Genomic DNA, 14,274 nt, shown 5'->3' with positions numbered 1-14,274 from the left:
TAAAATATTGAGCGATTTAACAATAACAAATTAAATAAAATATATCGCACGTATAAAACAATAGTTCCTGACAACCCTGACATCTCAGAGGAGGAAGAGGTCTAGGAGAGGCATCCTGCACCGGCGGAGCAACCCTAGGGTAAATATTATTTGTATATATAATTATTTATAGATTAATTATGATAAATCCCTTATATACCAGTTTAATTCGATTCATTTATTTCGAATAATTTAAACAAGAGAAACTCTGAGATGAAGACTTTTACATGAAAGTTTCTATTTTAAAAAATAGTTCTTTCTTTTTTAATAAAATTTGTTTTATATATTTGTTTATCATAGTACGCATCGAATATAAAATTTGATGAGTACAATAATAAATTCTTAAATATTAATTATTTTAAACGCTGCTATAATTTGAACTTTATATTTATATGTTACAGACAACGTAGCTTCAAAATCGACAACTCCGCTGTTGCGCATCAGTATCGGTGAGTGACAAAAAGCTTTTATTATATTTTAAAGCAACGGATTTGCATAGAGGCTTGTAGATGTAGATTGATAGACTTAGAGATGTAGATTATAGATAAATTCGTTGCTTTAACCCTCGGACGGCGAGATAGCCGCGTGCATAACGAACTCTGGGTCAATTTTAAATCATAGAAAAATTTCTTTTTATATATTGTAAGATAAAATTTTATATTAAATTTTTAATTCATTATTTATTAACTTTTATTATATATTATATGTTATAGATAATACTATTTGTATATAAAAATTGAAGAAAAAGGAAAAATATTTTTAAATACAAGATATTCATCGCAATATTATACAAGACATACATGAAATTATTTTAATATATTTCATATATATTATAAATATATGAGTTTTATAAAACTATTTTATAAAGATACAGATCTTTGGCCCGCCGACAGAGGGTTTGTATGCATGGTAATATAATATATAGTTAACATATATTTGATTATTTGCACGTGTCTAAAAAACGATCGTATATTATTGTAATATCGATCCTAAACGATCTTAAACGAATAAAAGTCGTCTTATTTGCCGGCAATAATTATTAATACCGGCAGTAGAAGAAGAATCTTCTTCTTCGATTCTTGGTTCGTAGAAATCGAATCAAAATGGCCAGGAGCAACAAAGGTAGGTCCAACTGGCCAGAAGCAAGAAAGATAGCTCCAATTGGCTTGAAAAGTACATGGTCAATACTGACCAAAATACGTAAAAAATATATTTGTAATCCAGAATTCCCAAATTTTGCATTATACCAAATTTTTAATTAGGACTCCCTAGATCGCTTTATTATGTATTTTTGCACAGCCAGCAAGTAGAGTGAGGTCTGCTAAGTCTGTTAGGGCCCTTTTAGGGCATTAAAAAAGAAAAAAAAAGAAAATTTAATAAAATAAAGTGTAAAGCTATAAAATTATAATTATATTATAATTAATATAATAATATAGAAGAGCGCGTTGCGGTATTTATAATCTTCTCTTTCTGTTATAATGCTGAAGATGGTACAAAAACGAATCGAAATATTTGTATTGAATAAATTTGCTTTCTTTTCGTAAAAAGCTTATGTGTTTTTCTTACATCCTGTGCTTGGCTCTTCAAATCTTGCGTTTTCTGTTTTTATGAATTTAGAATTAAGAGTCTTATTAATTTTTATTAATAAAAATATTTTCTAGAAATAATTGCAAGAACCGAAAAAGGACTGTAATAGAAAATAATTTAACAGTCCGGTTATAGTTTCGGTGCTATAAATTTATTAGTGTTATAAATACATATGGAAAACAAATTTTTTATATATTGCAAAAGAAGAAATCTCTTGATTTTGTAGCAAATATAGATAAATTTAATCAAATTTAGTACAGTAGACGGTTTTGATCCGACTAAGAAAACAATTACAAACTAAAAGACGATTATCAGTTCTGATTCCGTTTTTGTCCGGATCTCTCGTTTTAATAAAACATTTATTTCATTAATTACAAATTGCTGGAAATATCCTCTTACCCGATGAAAGAAAGAAGCGCGTAAATTATGTAATAATAATACGTTTCGAATCTTAATCAAGTGCACACGTATTTGATCTCACATGCGGATCTTCAGAATCATCTCAGTCAATTATCTCCAAAAAACTTATTATTAGTCTTATAAAAAAATTTTGTTTTATACTTCCCACTTATATTTGATGAGAAATTACTTCCATTATACTTTTGTTTTTATTTTATTTCTTTAAACACTATTATATATGTGTGGCGAGATTTATATATTTATAACTTTGAAATATCTCTTGTATGAAATATATAAAATTGCATTTATATATTTAATAATACCAGATACGTTTAAATAAATATTGAACAAAAATAAATCTTATTGCATAAATTTCACTCTCAAATAAATTCTGTTTATTTGTAAAAGTAATTTATATTATTTATTTCTACTTCTCTCTCTCTCTCTCTTTCTCTCTCTCTTTCTCTTATTCTTTTTCTCTCTCTTCCTTTTGCGAGAATAATATTCTTTATGTGCGCGTATATGCCTAGTAATTTTAATAATTTTATAAAAAATATTTTAATAATACATATATATATATATATAATAAACATGTATATATATATATATATATATATATATATATATATATATATATATATATATATATATATATATTATACATATATTTTAATATATTACATGCGTAAAATAATTTTAATAATTCGCCTATAATAGTATACATATATCTAGTGTTAGTCGAATGTTAAAATAAAAAAATACGCGCAACTAAAATAATATGTAATGAAATATATTAATAAGCTCATAATATTTTCGTGTTTTTTTTTTAAATCCACAATTATAAATCTAGCCCGGACATGAACCAGTCATTTTACCATCAAAAAATGGTTTTGACTATGTAGTTCCTCTCGCTCTAAAATGTATCTAGTTGGCGTTAGCATACTGCAGGAAAAAGGCGGCGTGGTTCTCAGACAGGCCTCTCTTTGACATTGTCATTGTAATGTCAAAAATGGATTTGGAGTTATTAAAAAGTAAATTTCGGGGTACGATGCTGGGCGTTTTGGTCGGAGATATTCTTGGAAGTCCGTACGAAGGAAAAAAAGTCGTGTCAGCTCGCAAGAAAATTTATTTACAACGAAGACTCGATACATTGGAGGGAACGAGATTCAGAGGTTATATTTATTTCCTCTTTAAAAGTTTTTTTATTTATATTAAAGTTTCTCACGACAGCATTCTTTGTTTATTATTATTTTTTTCTTGAATTATTGCTGCATAAAATTCGCACATTATTTTTCTATACATATATATATATATATATATATACATATTTTTTTTTTATATTTTTTTTCTCGTAATTTGTGAATAAAATAAATAATACTTTTCCTTTTTTATATGACAAATTTGTTTAATTGTGTAGAGCCAGTCATGGAGTTTACAGATGACTCGGCTATGACTCGTTCTTTAGCCGAGTCCTTGATTGAGAAACGAGATCTCGATATTGTTGATGTGGCAAAACGATTTGTGGAAAGTTATTACCAAGAGCCTAATCGTGGTTACGGAACTGGTAGTATAAGTGTCAGTATTATAGTTTTAGCATTTATTTATATAGTTTTAATTTATTATTGTTTTAAAGAAATATAACAATGGATATGTAAATTTATATCATATATTCAAATTTGTTCCTGATACATATGCAAATATATATATATAAAATAAGATACCTTTATAATTATAATAGATATCTTTTTGCAATTATAATTTTTTCATGACTATAGTTTGTAATAATAATAAATTGCAACAAATCTTTTTATGCATATATAGGTACTTAAGAAATTAAGAAAATTAAGGAATAAAAAGATTGAACCAGGAATAGATGTGAAAGGTCCAGCAAAGACTATATTTGACGGTCGAGGTTCTTATGGTAATGGCGGTGCAATGAGAATTGCACCTGTAGCATTATTTTCTTACAACAATTATAATAATCTTTTACATTATGTAAAAGAAGTGACACAAATTACACATTCAAATGAATTGGGGATAAATGGTGCTATATTACAAGTAATTACAGATTGATTTATATTAATAAGAAGAAAAAATGTTTAACAAACTTATATTAATAGACATCTTTTATACAAAGTTTGTTGTTATCACAGGCTATAGCAATTCAACAAAGTTTATGCTTATATCCCAATGAAGAATTAAATGTTTTTAATTTTATTGACGATCTTATAAACAAAATGGATAAAATTGAGATTGGTGAAAGGTATGTCTTATTATATATGAATAATATATATAAACAAATATAAATTAATAATATATTTAAACAAAAAAATGTACACATTAAATATTACTCATAGCATATGAATTATTACAGCCAGCCGTATAAAGAACGATTAAAAATAGTAAAGAATCTACTTTCTGAAGATAAGCCTAATGAAGAAAAAAGAGGGAAAGAGCCTAATGAACAAAGGATAGTTAAAGAACTGGGTGCTAATGTCAGAGCTTTAGAATCAGTCCCTACTGCAATTTTTTGTTTTCTAAAGGCACAGAGACGTATAAAAAGGATACGAACTAATAATCCTGTCAGAAGAGCAATTCAATACGCCGTAAGTTATAAATTTCACAACAAGATTATCACGGCGGATTAATTATATTAATATTGCACAGAAAAATATTTAAAAGTGCTATTTATACATTTATAATCTAATATCATTGTTACTATTTTATAGATTACTTTAGGAGGTGATACAGACACAATTGCTAGTATGGCCGGCGCGATAGCAGGTGCTTTTTATGGCTATGAAAAGTTCAGTCGATTGCTCTTATCACATTGCGAACAGGCAGATCGATTTGAAGAACTGGCTGACGAATTGTTGAATGTAGCAACATCTAAACCATGTGAAATAAATATATATAATAAATAATGAACCATGAATAAGTATTTACTGTATATTTATGTATAAGAAAATTATACATAAAAAGATAAAACGACAAGTTGGGAGGAAAAAAGGTCAAATGAAATAAGAATATTCTATTAAAATTTTATTTAAATTAACTCACATTTATATAATCATTGTAATACATTTTGCTGTAATAATAATTGTTTTATCGTAGAAGACTATGCTCAGCGTTTTTGGTGTATATGTTTTATATACATATTTTATATACATTGTACTATTTTGAGCTCTATTCAATAATGTTTTGTCGAGGTGACATGCTTTTTACTAAATATAAATTTATAACTGTACACCACATTACTATTTATGTTTCACTATTTTATATATTTCACGCCCTCTTATCTGCATTGTTAAACATACTCATTTCTAATATACGTGCAAGAAATTAATATTACATTTGGTAACTGAAATATTTGGAGAAACAAATAAGTATGACTAGTGCTGGTAATTTTTATTTATACTATTATACTATTATTCTCACTATAAACTTGGACCTACATCGATATAATAACGCTCTCATTAAATTTAAAAATAAAAAATAATATTAACATTTTAAGTAGAAAACATTTGATATAAACAAGACTATAAATATAGAACACATATTCAAAACAGTTTGAGTTATTTTGTTTCAATCGATTCTTTATCTTTTCTCAACAATCACAGAGATTTTTTAAACATTATTGCATGATCAGTCTGTAACTCTATTAAAACATGTACGAAAAAAGTGCAAGATTCATTATAGATGTGTTAAAAAATTAAACTAAAAAATATAATTGTAAATGGCAACAATACGTATATCGTGAGAACAACGTGTACGTATGCACAATGTTTCTTATATAAAATTATTAAAAATTCTCTCCTCTCCTCTCTGTCCCTCCTCTCTCCTAATCCTTATCAATATAAAACAATTATCTTTTTCATCTTTGTTATACATTTAATAATACATTTAATTTTCAAAAACGTTGTGTGTTTTCGTTTAAAATATTCAATTGATAATATTTTTATTTATTAAAACCTAAATAAATAAAATAAATATATAGATATATATAAATAAACAGAAATAGATATATAGATAAATATAGATATTTCAAGAAAAATGTAGATACTAGATAAATAAGACAACATTTTCAAAAATTAATGAAGGATATCAAAATAGATAGGTAAAAGCCTGTATTCAAAACGCGCTTTTAGTTCAATAAGTGTGTGCATTTAGCATATAGTTCATGTTACTTATTCTATAGAATTTCAGAAATAAATGCGTGCATTTATTGATAAAAGTGCGTTCTGAATACGAGCTAAAAATTTGGCAATTTTCTCGATCTTCAATTTACAATATAATAGTATATGTATATCCTTATACACTTGATCTCACGGGCCAGCCATGTTTCATGTATACCCATTATTATAAATAATTTGAAGATCATATACTCTGAACAACAATTATAAACACAACGAAGATATGATTACACATAACAGGGTGCACGTTTGCAGCGGCGCCGATTAAATTTTCTTTCATACTTGCGTATATAGTAAATTTACGGAAAGTTTTTTAGGAAAGACGTTTAAAAATATATTTCTAGATTTAGACTATTAATAATTTATATCTGTAGAAATAGGTTTTTCTATTCAATAATCGAATAAAAATCGTGAAATTTTTAGTTTTCTTATAAGGTATATTGTGGAAAATAAATTTTTTATATGTTGTAAAAGTAGAAATCTCTTGATTTTGTCTATAGCAAATATAGATCTTATGCAAAAGCTGCAAGCGAGAAGATTAGATATTTCTTAAAAGTAACAAAACACATGTAACCGACAAAATATTTTTATATTAAAATGGAAGCAATTATGTAGATAATACGTAACAATTCTAAATTTTTACACAACTGGATAATTTTTAACAAATTAGTATACGCACGCAATCTCACTCTCTTTCTCTAAAATAGTATCTTATAAATAAAAATTAACCAGAGATCTCTAAATATGCCTCTAAAAACATTATAAAATGTTTCTTTCGATACATCGCAGTCTCTTACGCCTTCAAAAATATAGCCAAAATATCGTGATGTACACGATTTTAATATTCCTTAATTCTTAACAATACTCTAATAATGATAGGAAAATTGCTTTCTTTCGCAATAAAATTATACAATACAGTTATATTAATAAGAAATATCTATGAAACATCTCTGAAGTTCTTAAAATAAATAATATTTTAATCCTCAAAAATTGATGTAGGTTTTTTATAAATTCAACTTTAAAAAAAAATCTGTAACATATATAAACTTTACTAATTATGCAATTATAATGACAATCTTCTATAGATAGATTCGATTGTCCAATAAGTATCTAAATGTCACATTATAATTTTCAAACAATTATTACAGGTTTTGAACTTTTATGACGTTTCTCATTTTCGTTATTTTATACTTTGGCTTTTCGAGCTGAGATTGCAACCGAAAAGATAAAGTAATATAAAAAGATAACAATATTTTTTCGGTGGGAGATTTGAAAATGTGATTAATCAAGGACGAGCATTTTTTAATCAAACACGCAAGCTAGGATTTTTATAAGGCAGTTTCCAATCCGAGCGCATGTTCTTTGCCCTTGACTGGCACATTCTTTTCTTCTATTTTTTCGGTTATCTTGCCGTTCTTTTTTTCCTGGCCTCAACATATTGCAGTCTTCATCATATTTATATATGCCGATCCTTGGTGTATTGGACAACCTCGATGGATGAATAGTTGTGGAGCTCCGACGCTGTAGATTTGTAAAAAGATTCTACATTAAGAAGGCATCCGCAGTTGCGGATCGGAAAAAAAGCTTTTTTTGTGAATTTTTTCTGTCGAAACTATTGTGTCACTTATTTTAAAATTTCTATTTGGTATCAAACAACATTAAAACTATATTTCAGAATTTTTTCGTAAAAGAATGTCCCATAGTGTCCAAGTAACGAGCATTACTTGGATACTATGAGACATTCTTCCACGAAAAAATTCTAAAATAGAATTTTAATGTTGTTTGATATCGTGTAGAAATTTTATAATAAGTGATATAATAGTTCCTACAGAAAAATTTCCCCCCCAAAAAAAACTTTTTTTTCCGATCCGCACTGGGGGTGTCCCCTTAAAGAATTAAAAATAAATCAAATTAAAATAAAAACTTATTTATAATTAAATTTTCGTTACATATAATTGAATTGTCTTTTCGAGAAATAAATCAATGTGAATAATAACCATCGGAGTAAACGCATATACTTACGCTATTATTTTTCGAGCTCTCGGGGTGCCCGAGTATTTTGGAGACGATATGAACGCATTCTTCGTTAGTTAGAATGCCACTTGCCATAGGGCCACTGACGAATTCCCGATCGTTCATAAGGAGGTATCGCACACTGAAGCAAATGTCGTCCGAGAGTACAAGCCTCTTGTTGGTCGGAAGGGGTTCGATGCCTTGTCTTCTACATTCAGCCGTGGCCCACCTGTCCAATGCAGAGAACAAGATGCATTCGCTGCTGAGATTTAGAGTATCACGATGCGCTAATTCGGCAACTTCTTGGATGCTGAGTTCTTCAAAACGTTCCTGACCCAATACCATCGCCGGATTTGAGTCAATCACAGACAGGCACTTGAGCAGAAGATCGGTGCACACAGTGGCTGTGGACAGAAGGCGAGTGAGTGAAAAATATTAATTAAAATTAAATGAAGCACAAATGAAGGAAACAAATCTTTTTTAATTTCTGTCCTTTTTCGGGCATAGAAAAGACATAATTTAATTATACATCAATTATAATTTTAAATTTTATAACTTTATACGTTGTAAACGCAAATAATAATTCAATCAAATATTTATTTCTAATTTTAATTACTTTTAAAGAAGCTTGTACTCATAATCATGAGAAGAAAAATGATACATACCTATTGCACCAGCATCATCTGCAGGGGGTGATAATTCGGTCGGCGAGTTTAGCGATCTGTCCGAATCGGAATGTTCTCCTCTCTCTCTCAGATCGTTCGCATAGAGTCCTAAGCCTTGATAAATCTCGAGTACCGTCGACGGTGTTAGATGATTCTTCAAGTGTGTCACGGCGAGTTGAGCCAGTCCAGGACAAAGATACTGATGAGCCGCGTCGAGTGTTGCCCTGGCTGTCGGTACCGATATAAAATTGACGGGCTCGTCGCGAAGGTATCTGCGCAACAAATTGGACATATTATTAGAAACAAAAGCCAGTTTTAAAGAGAAAAATATTTTTGTGAAAATAATTTATCCTGTAAATTGATTATTGTAATAATATTATTCTCATAATATTTCGCATTTCCAAAATGTTACATGCAAGATTCTCATCAAGATTATTTTGATTAACGCAAGCCTAAACATTTGCAAAAGCAATTGAAAAATAGCTTACAGTCTCAACGTAAAACATTCATTACGAATGTCATCGGATATCTCTTTTTCATTTTAAATAATTAAGTTAAGCGACAAATTTTTACCTGAGAAAATGACGGAACGCCCGCTTGTCAATATGGTGCAACTGCAACAACTGCGGTGAATCCGTCGATGATGGTGGTGCAAGCGGACCTGTAAGCATTGCCCGAAAAACTTCTGATCTTTCGGCCAGTTGCTCTCGCTCGACGCAATATGTCCATGAATCACCAGCCAATCCAACCTGTGTATCAAAATTTATCACAATCATTATACAATGTAGGTATATTCCTTTCACAGATAGTGCATACAAATAGTAGTGTAATTTCGCGTAATTTAAATTTTACTTTACTTTAGGCATTTTAATTGACTATAGAAACTTGATTAGATTCTATAAAATTTAACTGTTTCTTTTTATTTTTATTTTTATTTTTATTAGAAATAAAAAAAGAGTAATTTTAAATTCTTCCCCCTTTCTCTCTTTTTTTTTTAATCTCTTGATTAAAAAGAAAGATACAAAAAATATATATAGTAATAAATAATTAAAAAATATATAGTATAATACTGAGTATCTAATAAATCAACATTATAAATAAATAATCTAAATAAAAGTTTTGCGTTAAATTTACTATATTAAAAATTATATTTAATACAAAAAAAAAATTAACGTTTATTATGCATACCTCAAGCATCACAACGTTGTTGGAACGATCCGTAGGTTGCAAATTGTTCTCAGTCACTATAGGAGGGATTCGAAACATGTCTATCGAAAGATTCTCGTGAGATGTCTTCGTAATCGATGGCGAGATCTTGAGTTTGAAAAAAAATTCAGTTCTGTTTGAGACTTTTTGCGTTTAAGGTTCTTAGAATGGACACGAGAGTATCGAGAATCGCCGTCTGTACAAAAGAGTAAAATTTTAATTAGACATCTTTATCACTGCGTGTGCAAACACACAAAAAAAGTTTAGTTATTTACAAATTTTCACGAAATAAAATTATCTCGCTGGTATATAATAGGGCAACTTTTTAAAAAAATTATTCCATTATTCTTGGCCTGCAAATGCAGCGTGTTGCATCATTTCGCGTTTGCATCACATTGTGTCTTCGGAAACGTATCTCTATAATCGATAGCGTTTATATACTGTTCTTGCTTATTTTTTTTTTTTTTTTTTTCATGAAAGTATTCTTTCTTGCGATGGTACTTTTCGTGATTCATAGATTCGCTATCTCATAGCGGTGCAATGGATTTGATTTTTGCGCGTTTTATCGATCATTTACCATTTACTTTGCATCGACTGCTGTGCCAATGTTACAAGAAGTACAGTATCTAATTCACACATGGGTTTGGCAGTGTTTGCGGAAGATAGGACTTATGTGTTGCAATTACTTATTGATTTTTTTAATGATAGAGATAGATAACAATATATGTGTGTCTGAGTAATATATATATATATATATATCAATATAATCTCAATCAATCTTGCAAATATTTGTTTAATTTTATATATATATATATATATATATATATATAAAATTAAACAAATATTACAAGATTATATTGAGATTATATTGAGTAGAGAGAACAAGAGAGCAATTGATACGATCTTGCGAAAGAAAAGTTTACGAGTGATTCTACAGAAGTCCAGCGTCTACAGAAAGTAGATACAGATACAGATAAAAGTATATTAAATATAGTAATATACGATATTCTTGTGCAATTTCTGCAACAAATAAGCTTATCGCTTATACGAAAAAGGAATTCTTGGTATAAACTCGTATGACTAACCTGAGAAATAGAGTATTATTAAATACTCATAAAGTTAACTTCTTCCGAATCGAAAAATAAGTGAAATTTATCTCTTTAAATAATAAATATAGTTCAAATATAAATGACAAAAAGAAAATAAAAATAATGGATGAACAGAAGAATAATATGTTACACTTTTATACACCGCATGTTCTTGAAATATACTTTGACATATATTTCGTATATATCACTTTACTATTGCATTCATACATCGAATCAGCTGTATTCATCAAAAATTATCAAAACCCAAATATTAATTTCAAAAGCAAACGTAGTTACTTACTTTTTATTTCATAGCGTGGGAGGTGTTCTATTTATATTATGTATATATCAATGAAATTGATACTAACATAAGTGACATTACGAGTAAGATGCCGCTCTATTGACAAAACAGGGAGGAATGTTTGATAGCAACCGTTCAGCTGGCCCTAATTCTCTTTTAACTCCACACTTTCATATTCTAATAAATTCTATACACAAGTTACGCGTTTCTCTTTTTGTATTGTCCGAATTAGATTTACAAATATTTATTTCATAAGTCCTATCATCAATAATGAACTTCTCTTCCCTTTCCCTCAAAAATCGTATTTTTTATGTTTCTCCGTAATTTTTCGCATTTTATCAAAATTCAAAGCTTAATCTCTCTTTTATTATTATTAAATTATATAAAACGGTACAAAAATGCAATTTAAAAAGCAAAAAAATTACAGTTATTATTTATTATATACACTGCTGAATACAATTCACTTTGACGTAGTCTTTCACTTTTCACACACGACAAACTGCATTAAAAAAATTGTAATTATATTCCCGAAAATAATATCAACAATTTCCTTTACACATAAAATTTCTCTTACGTAACTTTTGTACGTAATTATTTTATAAAATTGAGATAGAAATCGAAATGCATTTATCGCATTCGTTAAAGAAAACTTTGTTCATTCATCGATATCATTAATAAATGAGACACATCAAATAAAAAGGAAACTTGGCGAAAGCAACCCTTTTGGAGCGAGAAATCTCGCTCGACTGAGAGACTGATCTACGGTTGTGTCTTCGTCATGAGTGACTTAAATCCTCTCAGAGGGCTCGGTTAATATAAATACGCGTGTTTGAATTTCATCGACTGCAACAATAATAGTTTATAAACATCATCAACCGCGTGCATGAGGGACCGTTAAAAAGGCGTTGGGGAATACTTGTATCCAAGAGGGACCTTATCGATACCACGAAGTTGTAATCTGTAAGGATGGAAACAGAGTTTGTTTATTGTGCTCCGAACTCGAGACGAGAGGGTCGAAGAATGCGATAGAGTCTCGCTTGACACGATCGTTCAAACCTTCTTGGCGATAAAGCTTGACACGATGGAATCGACAAAAGTGTACTTTTTTCTCAGAATTATTTGTATAATAGTTTGTTTCTCGGGAAACTTTTTTATTGAAGATATCTCACGCGAAATTTTGTCATTGAAATTACTCATCTCGAATAATAGCGCAAATTTTTGAGTCGCAGGTGAGAAAAATAATATTTCTTTTTTATATAACGCGATGACACAAGAATACAAGAACAAGCACGCTCTTTTACACTCCGTGTGCGCTTAAGGAGATTTCCGGTATAGGTAGAACAATTCCGTCATTGCGAGAGGAACGCGGATACGCGCCGATCGTCCGGGAATATCGGAAGGTGTTAATCGTCCAACAGCTGAAACGTCGTGGTTCGAATGGATAATTGCCGCGTACGCTAAACGATCGTAATCGGCTTGTTTCTTCGACGACGTACTCGTAAGATACAGGAAGGCACTAATGATATTCAGGACGGCCGTGAATGAATCCGTTTGAAAAGCCGAGATTTCAAGTTCATTTATGCAGTGACATTGTCGTCGATGCATTGTCAATCATTTGCGAAATAATAGTCCTTGGTACTATATGACGTCATTTCTTTTCCATACGTGTAGAAAATTTGTCGGACAGAATAATTAAATAATTATAATTATCGCTCGTATAATGGAATATTTAAAAATGCAAGAAAAAAATAATTATATCGCAAAATTCTAAAAAAAATATATATATCGATACGTGAGCTATCCTAATATCGAGAAACAGAAATAAATGTATGAATGTATCAAGTCACATTTTTATAGTATTATTCCAACTATCCTACCTAACAATAAGTCAATGAAATTGCATATTTTACAGACCTACATTCGTGCATCACGTGTGTTACACATCACTTCGTATTAACGTGGTAATAATTTATGGCAAAGCGAGCATTATGTGTCCCATTATTAATCATCGCGCCGCTATAAGAATTTCAATGTTTATGCAAGTGTTTGTGAGCCAAGGAGTGGCTCATTGAAACAGGCATCACGGATATTCGTAAACATTATTGATTGTGCATATAATTGCATTAAGTGTTGCGAAGAAAAATTACACGCAAAGTTACATGTTCGATATAATAAATTGCAAAGATAAAAATAAAATTATTAAAATATTGACAGCAGTGTAGTCATTGATTTCTTTCAACTTATTACTTTATATATATGTATCTTTTATCTTAAATCATAACGTAACATGATAAGATTAACTTAAAGTATTATTAGCGCGAACAATGCAATCTCAAAACAAATGTATATATGTCTTGTTTTCCATTCAAATATATTTAAATATTTATATAAATTTTTCAAATTATTTATTCAAGTATTACAAATTTTTTATGCTATTAAATATTTATTTATACGTTTATTAATAAAATAAAAAAAATTGAATTTAACTTAAATATATCGTTTATAATTTTTCATTAAAAAAAAGTATTCTTATACTTGTTTATATTGTAAAAAATACAGTGGATTTTTCAATAAATATTACCATGTAACATGATTTTGCGACCGGATCCTCGCCTCATAGTACAAAACGGCTTGCGAAATCCGTGGATGTTTAGTGAATCACGGATTCGCTAAAATTAGAACCACGAAATTCCATACACAAGCGCTGAATGTGGAGAGGTTCGATGAGATGGAGCAAAGTATATATAATTTGAAAGAAAATAATTTTTACCGAGAGAAATAAA

The 14,274-nt window shown here is 29.2% G+C and overlaps 2 protein-coding genes across 3 annotated transcripts in view; one reads left to right on the top strand and one right to left on the bottom strand.

Moving 5' to 3' along the window:
* The first annotated feature begins 2,978 nt into the window (after positions 1-2,978).
* Positions 2,979-5,078, top strand: LOC140669095 (ADP-ribosylhydrolase ARH3). Its single transcript, XM_072898607.1, has 6 exons — positions 2,979-3,197; positions 3,443-3,600; positions 3,847-4,083; positions 4,179-4,288; positions 4,400-4,631; positions 4,755-5,078. The coding sequence occupies exons 1-6, from the start codon at positions 3,026-3,028 to the stop codon at positions 4,947-4,949; spliced, it is 1,104 nt and encodes a 367-aa protein (XP_072754708.1). The 5' UTR covers positions 2,979-3,025; the 3' UTR covers positions 4,950-5,078.
* Positions 5,055-14,274, bottom strand: part of Axed (BTB/POZ domain-containing protein axundead) — a 27,801-nt gene continuing 18,581 nt past the window's right edge. For both annotated transcript variants that reach the window (XM_072898606.1, XM_072898605.1), the window contains 5 exons: positions 10,085-10,298; positions 9,470-9,645; positions 8,897-9,168; positions 8,241-8,635; positions 5,055-7,739 (listed from right to left, as the gene is read on the bottom strand). In XM_072898606.1, the coding sequence (XP_072754707.1) occupies positions 7,521-7,739; positions 8,241-8,635; positions 8,897-9,168; positions 9,470-9,645; positions 10,085-10,162 (1,140 nt within the window). In that variant the 5' untranslated portion in view covers positions 10,163-10,298 and the 3' untranslated portion in view covers positions 5,055-7,520. The remainder of the gene's footprint in view (positions 7,740-8,240; positions 8,636-8,896; positions 9,169-9,469; positions 9,646-10,084; positions 10,299-14,274) is intronic.

This window comes from Anoplolepis gracilipes, chromosome 8 (genome assembly GCF_047496725.1).
Source record: "Anoplolepis gracilipes chromosome 8, ASM4749672v1, whole genome shotgun sequence".
Lineage (NCBI taxonomy): Eukaryota > Metazoa > Arthropoda > Insecta > Hymenoptera > Formicidae > Anoplolepis > Anoplolepis gracilipes.
The sequence above is the reverse complement of the archived record's forward strand: the minus strand, read 5'-3'. Positions and strand labels throughout refer to the sequence as shown.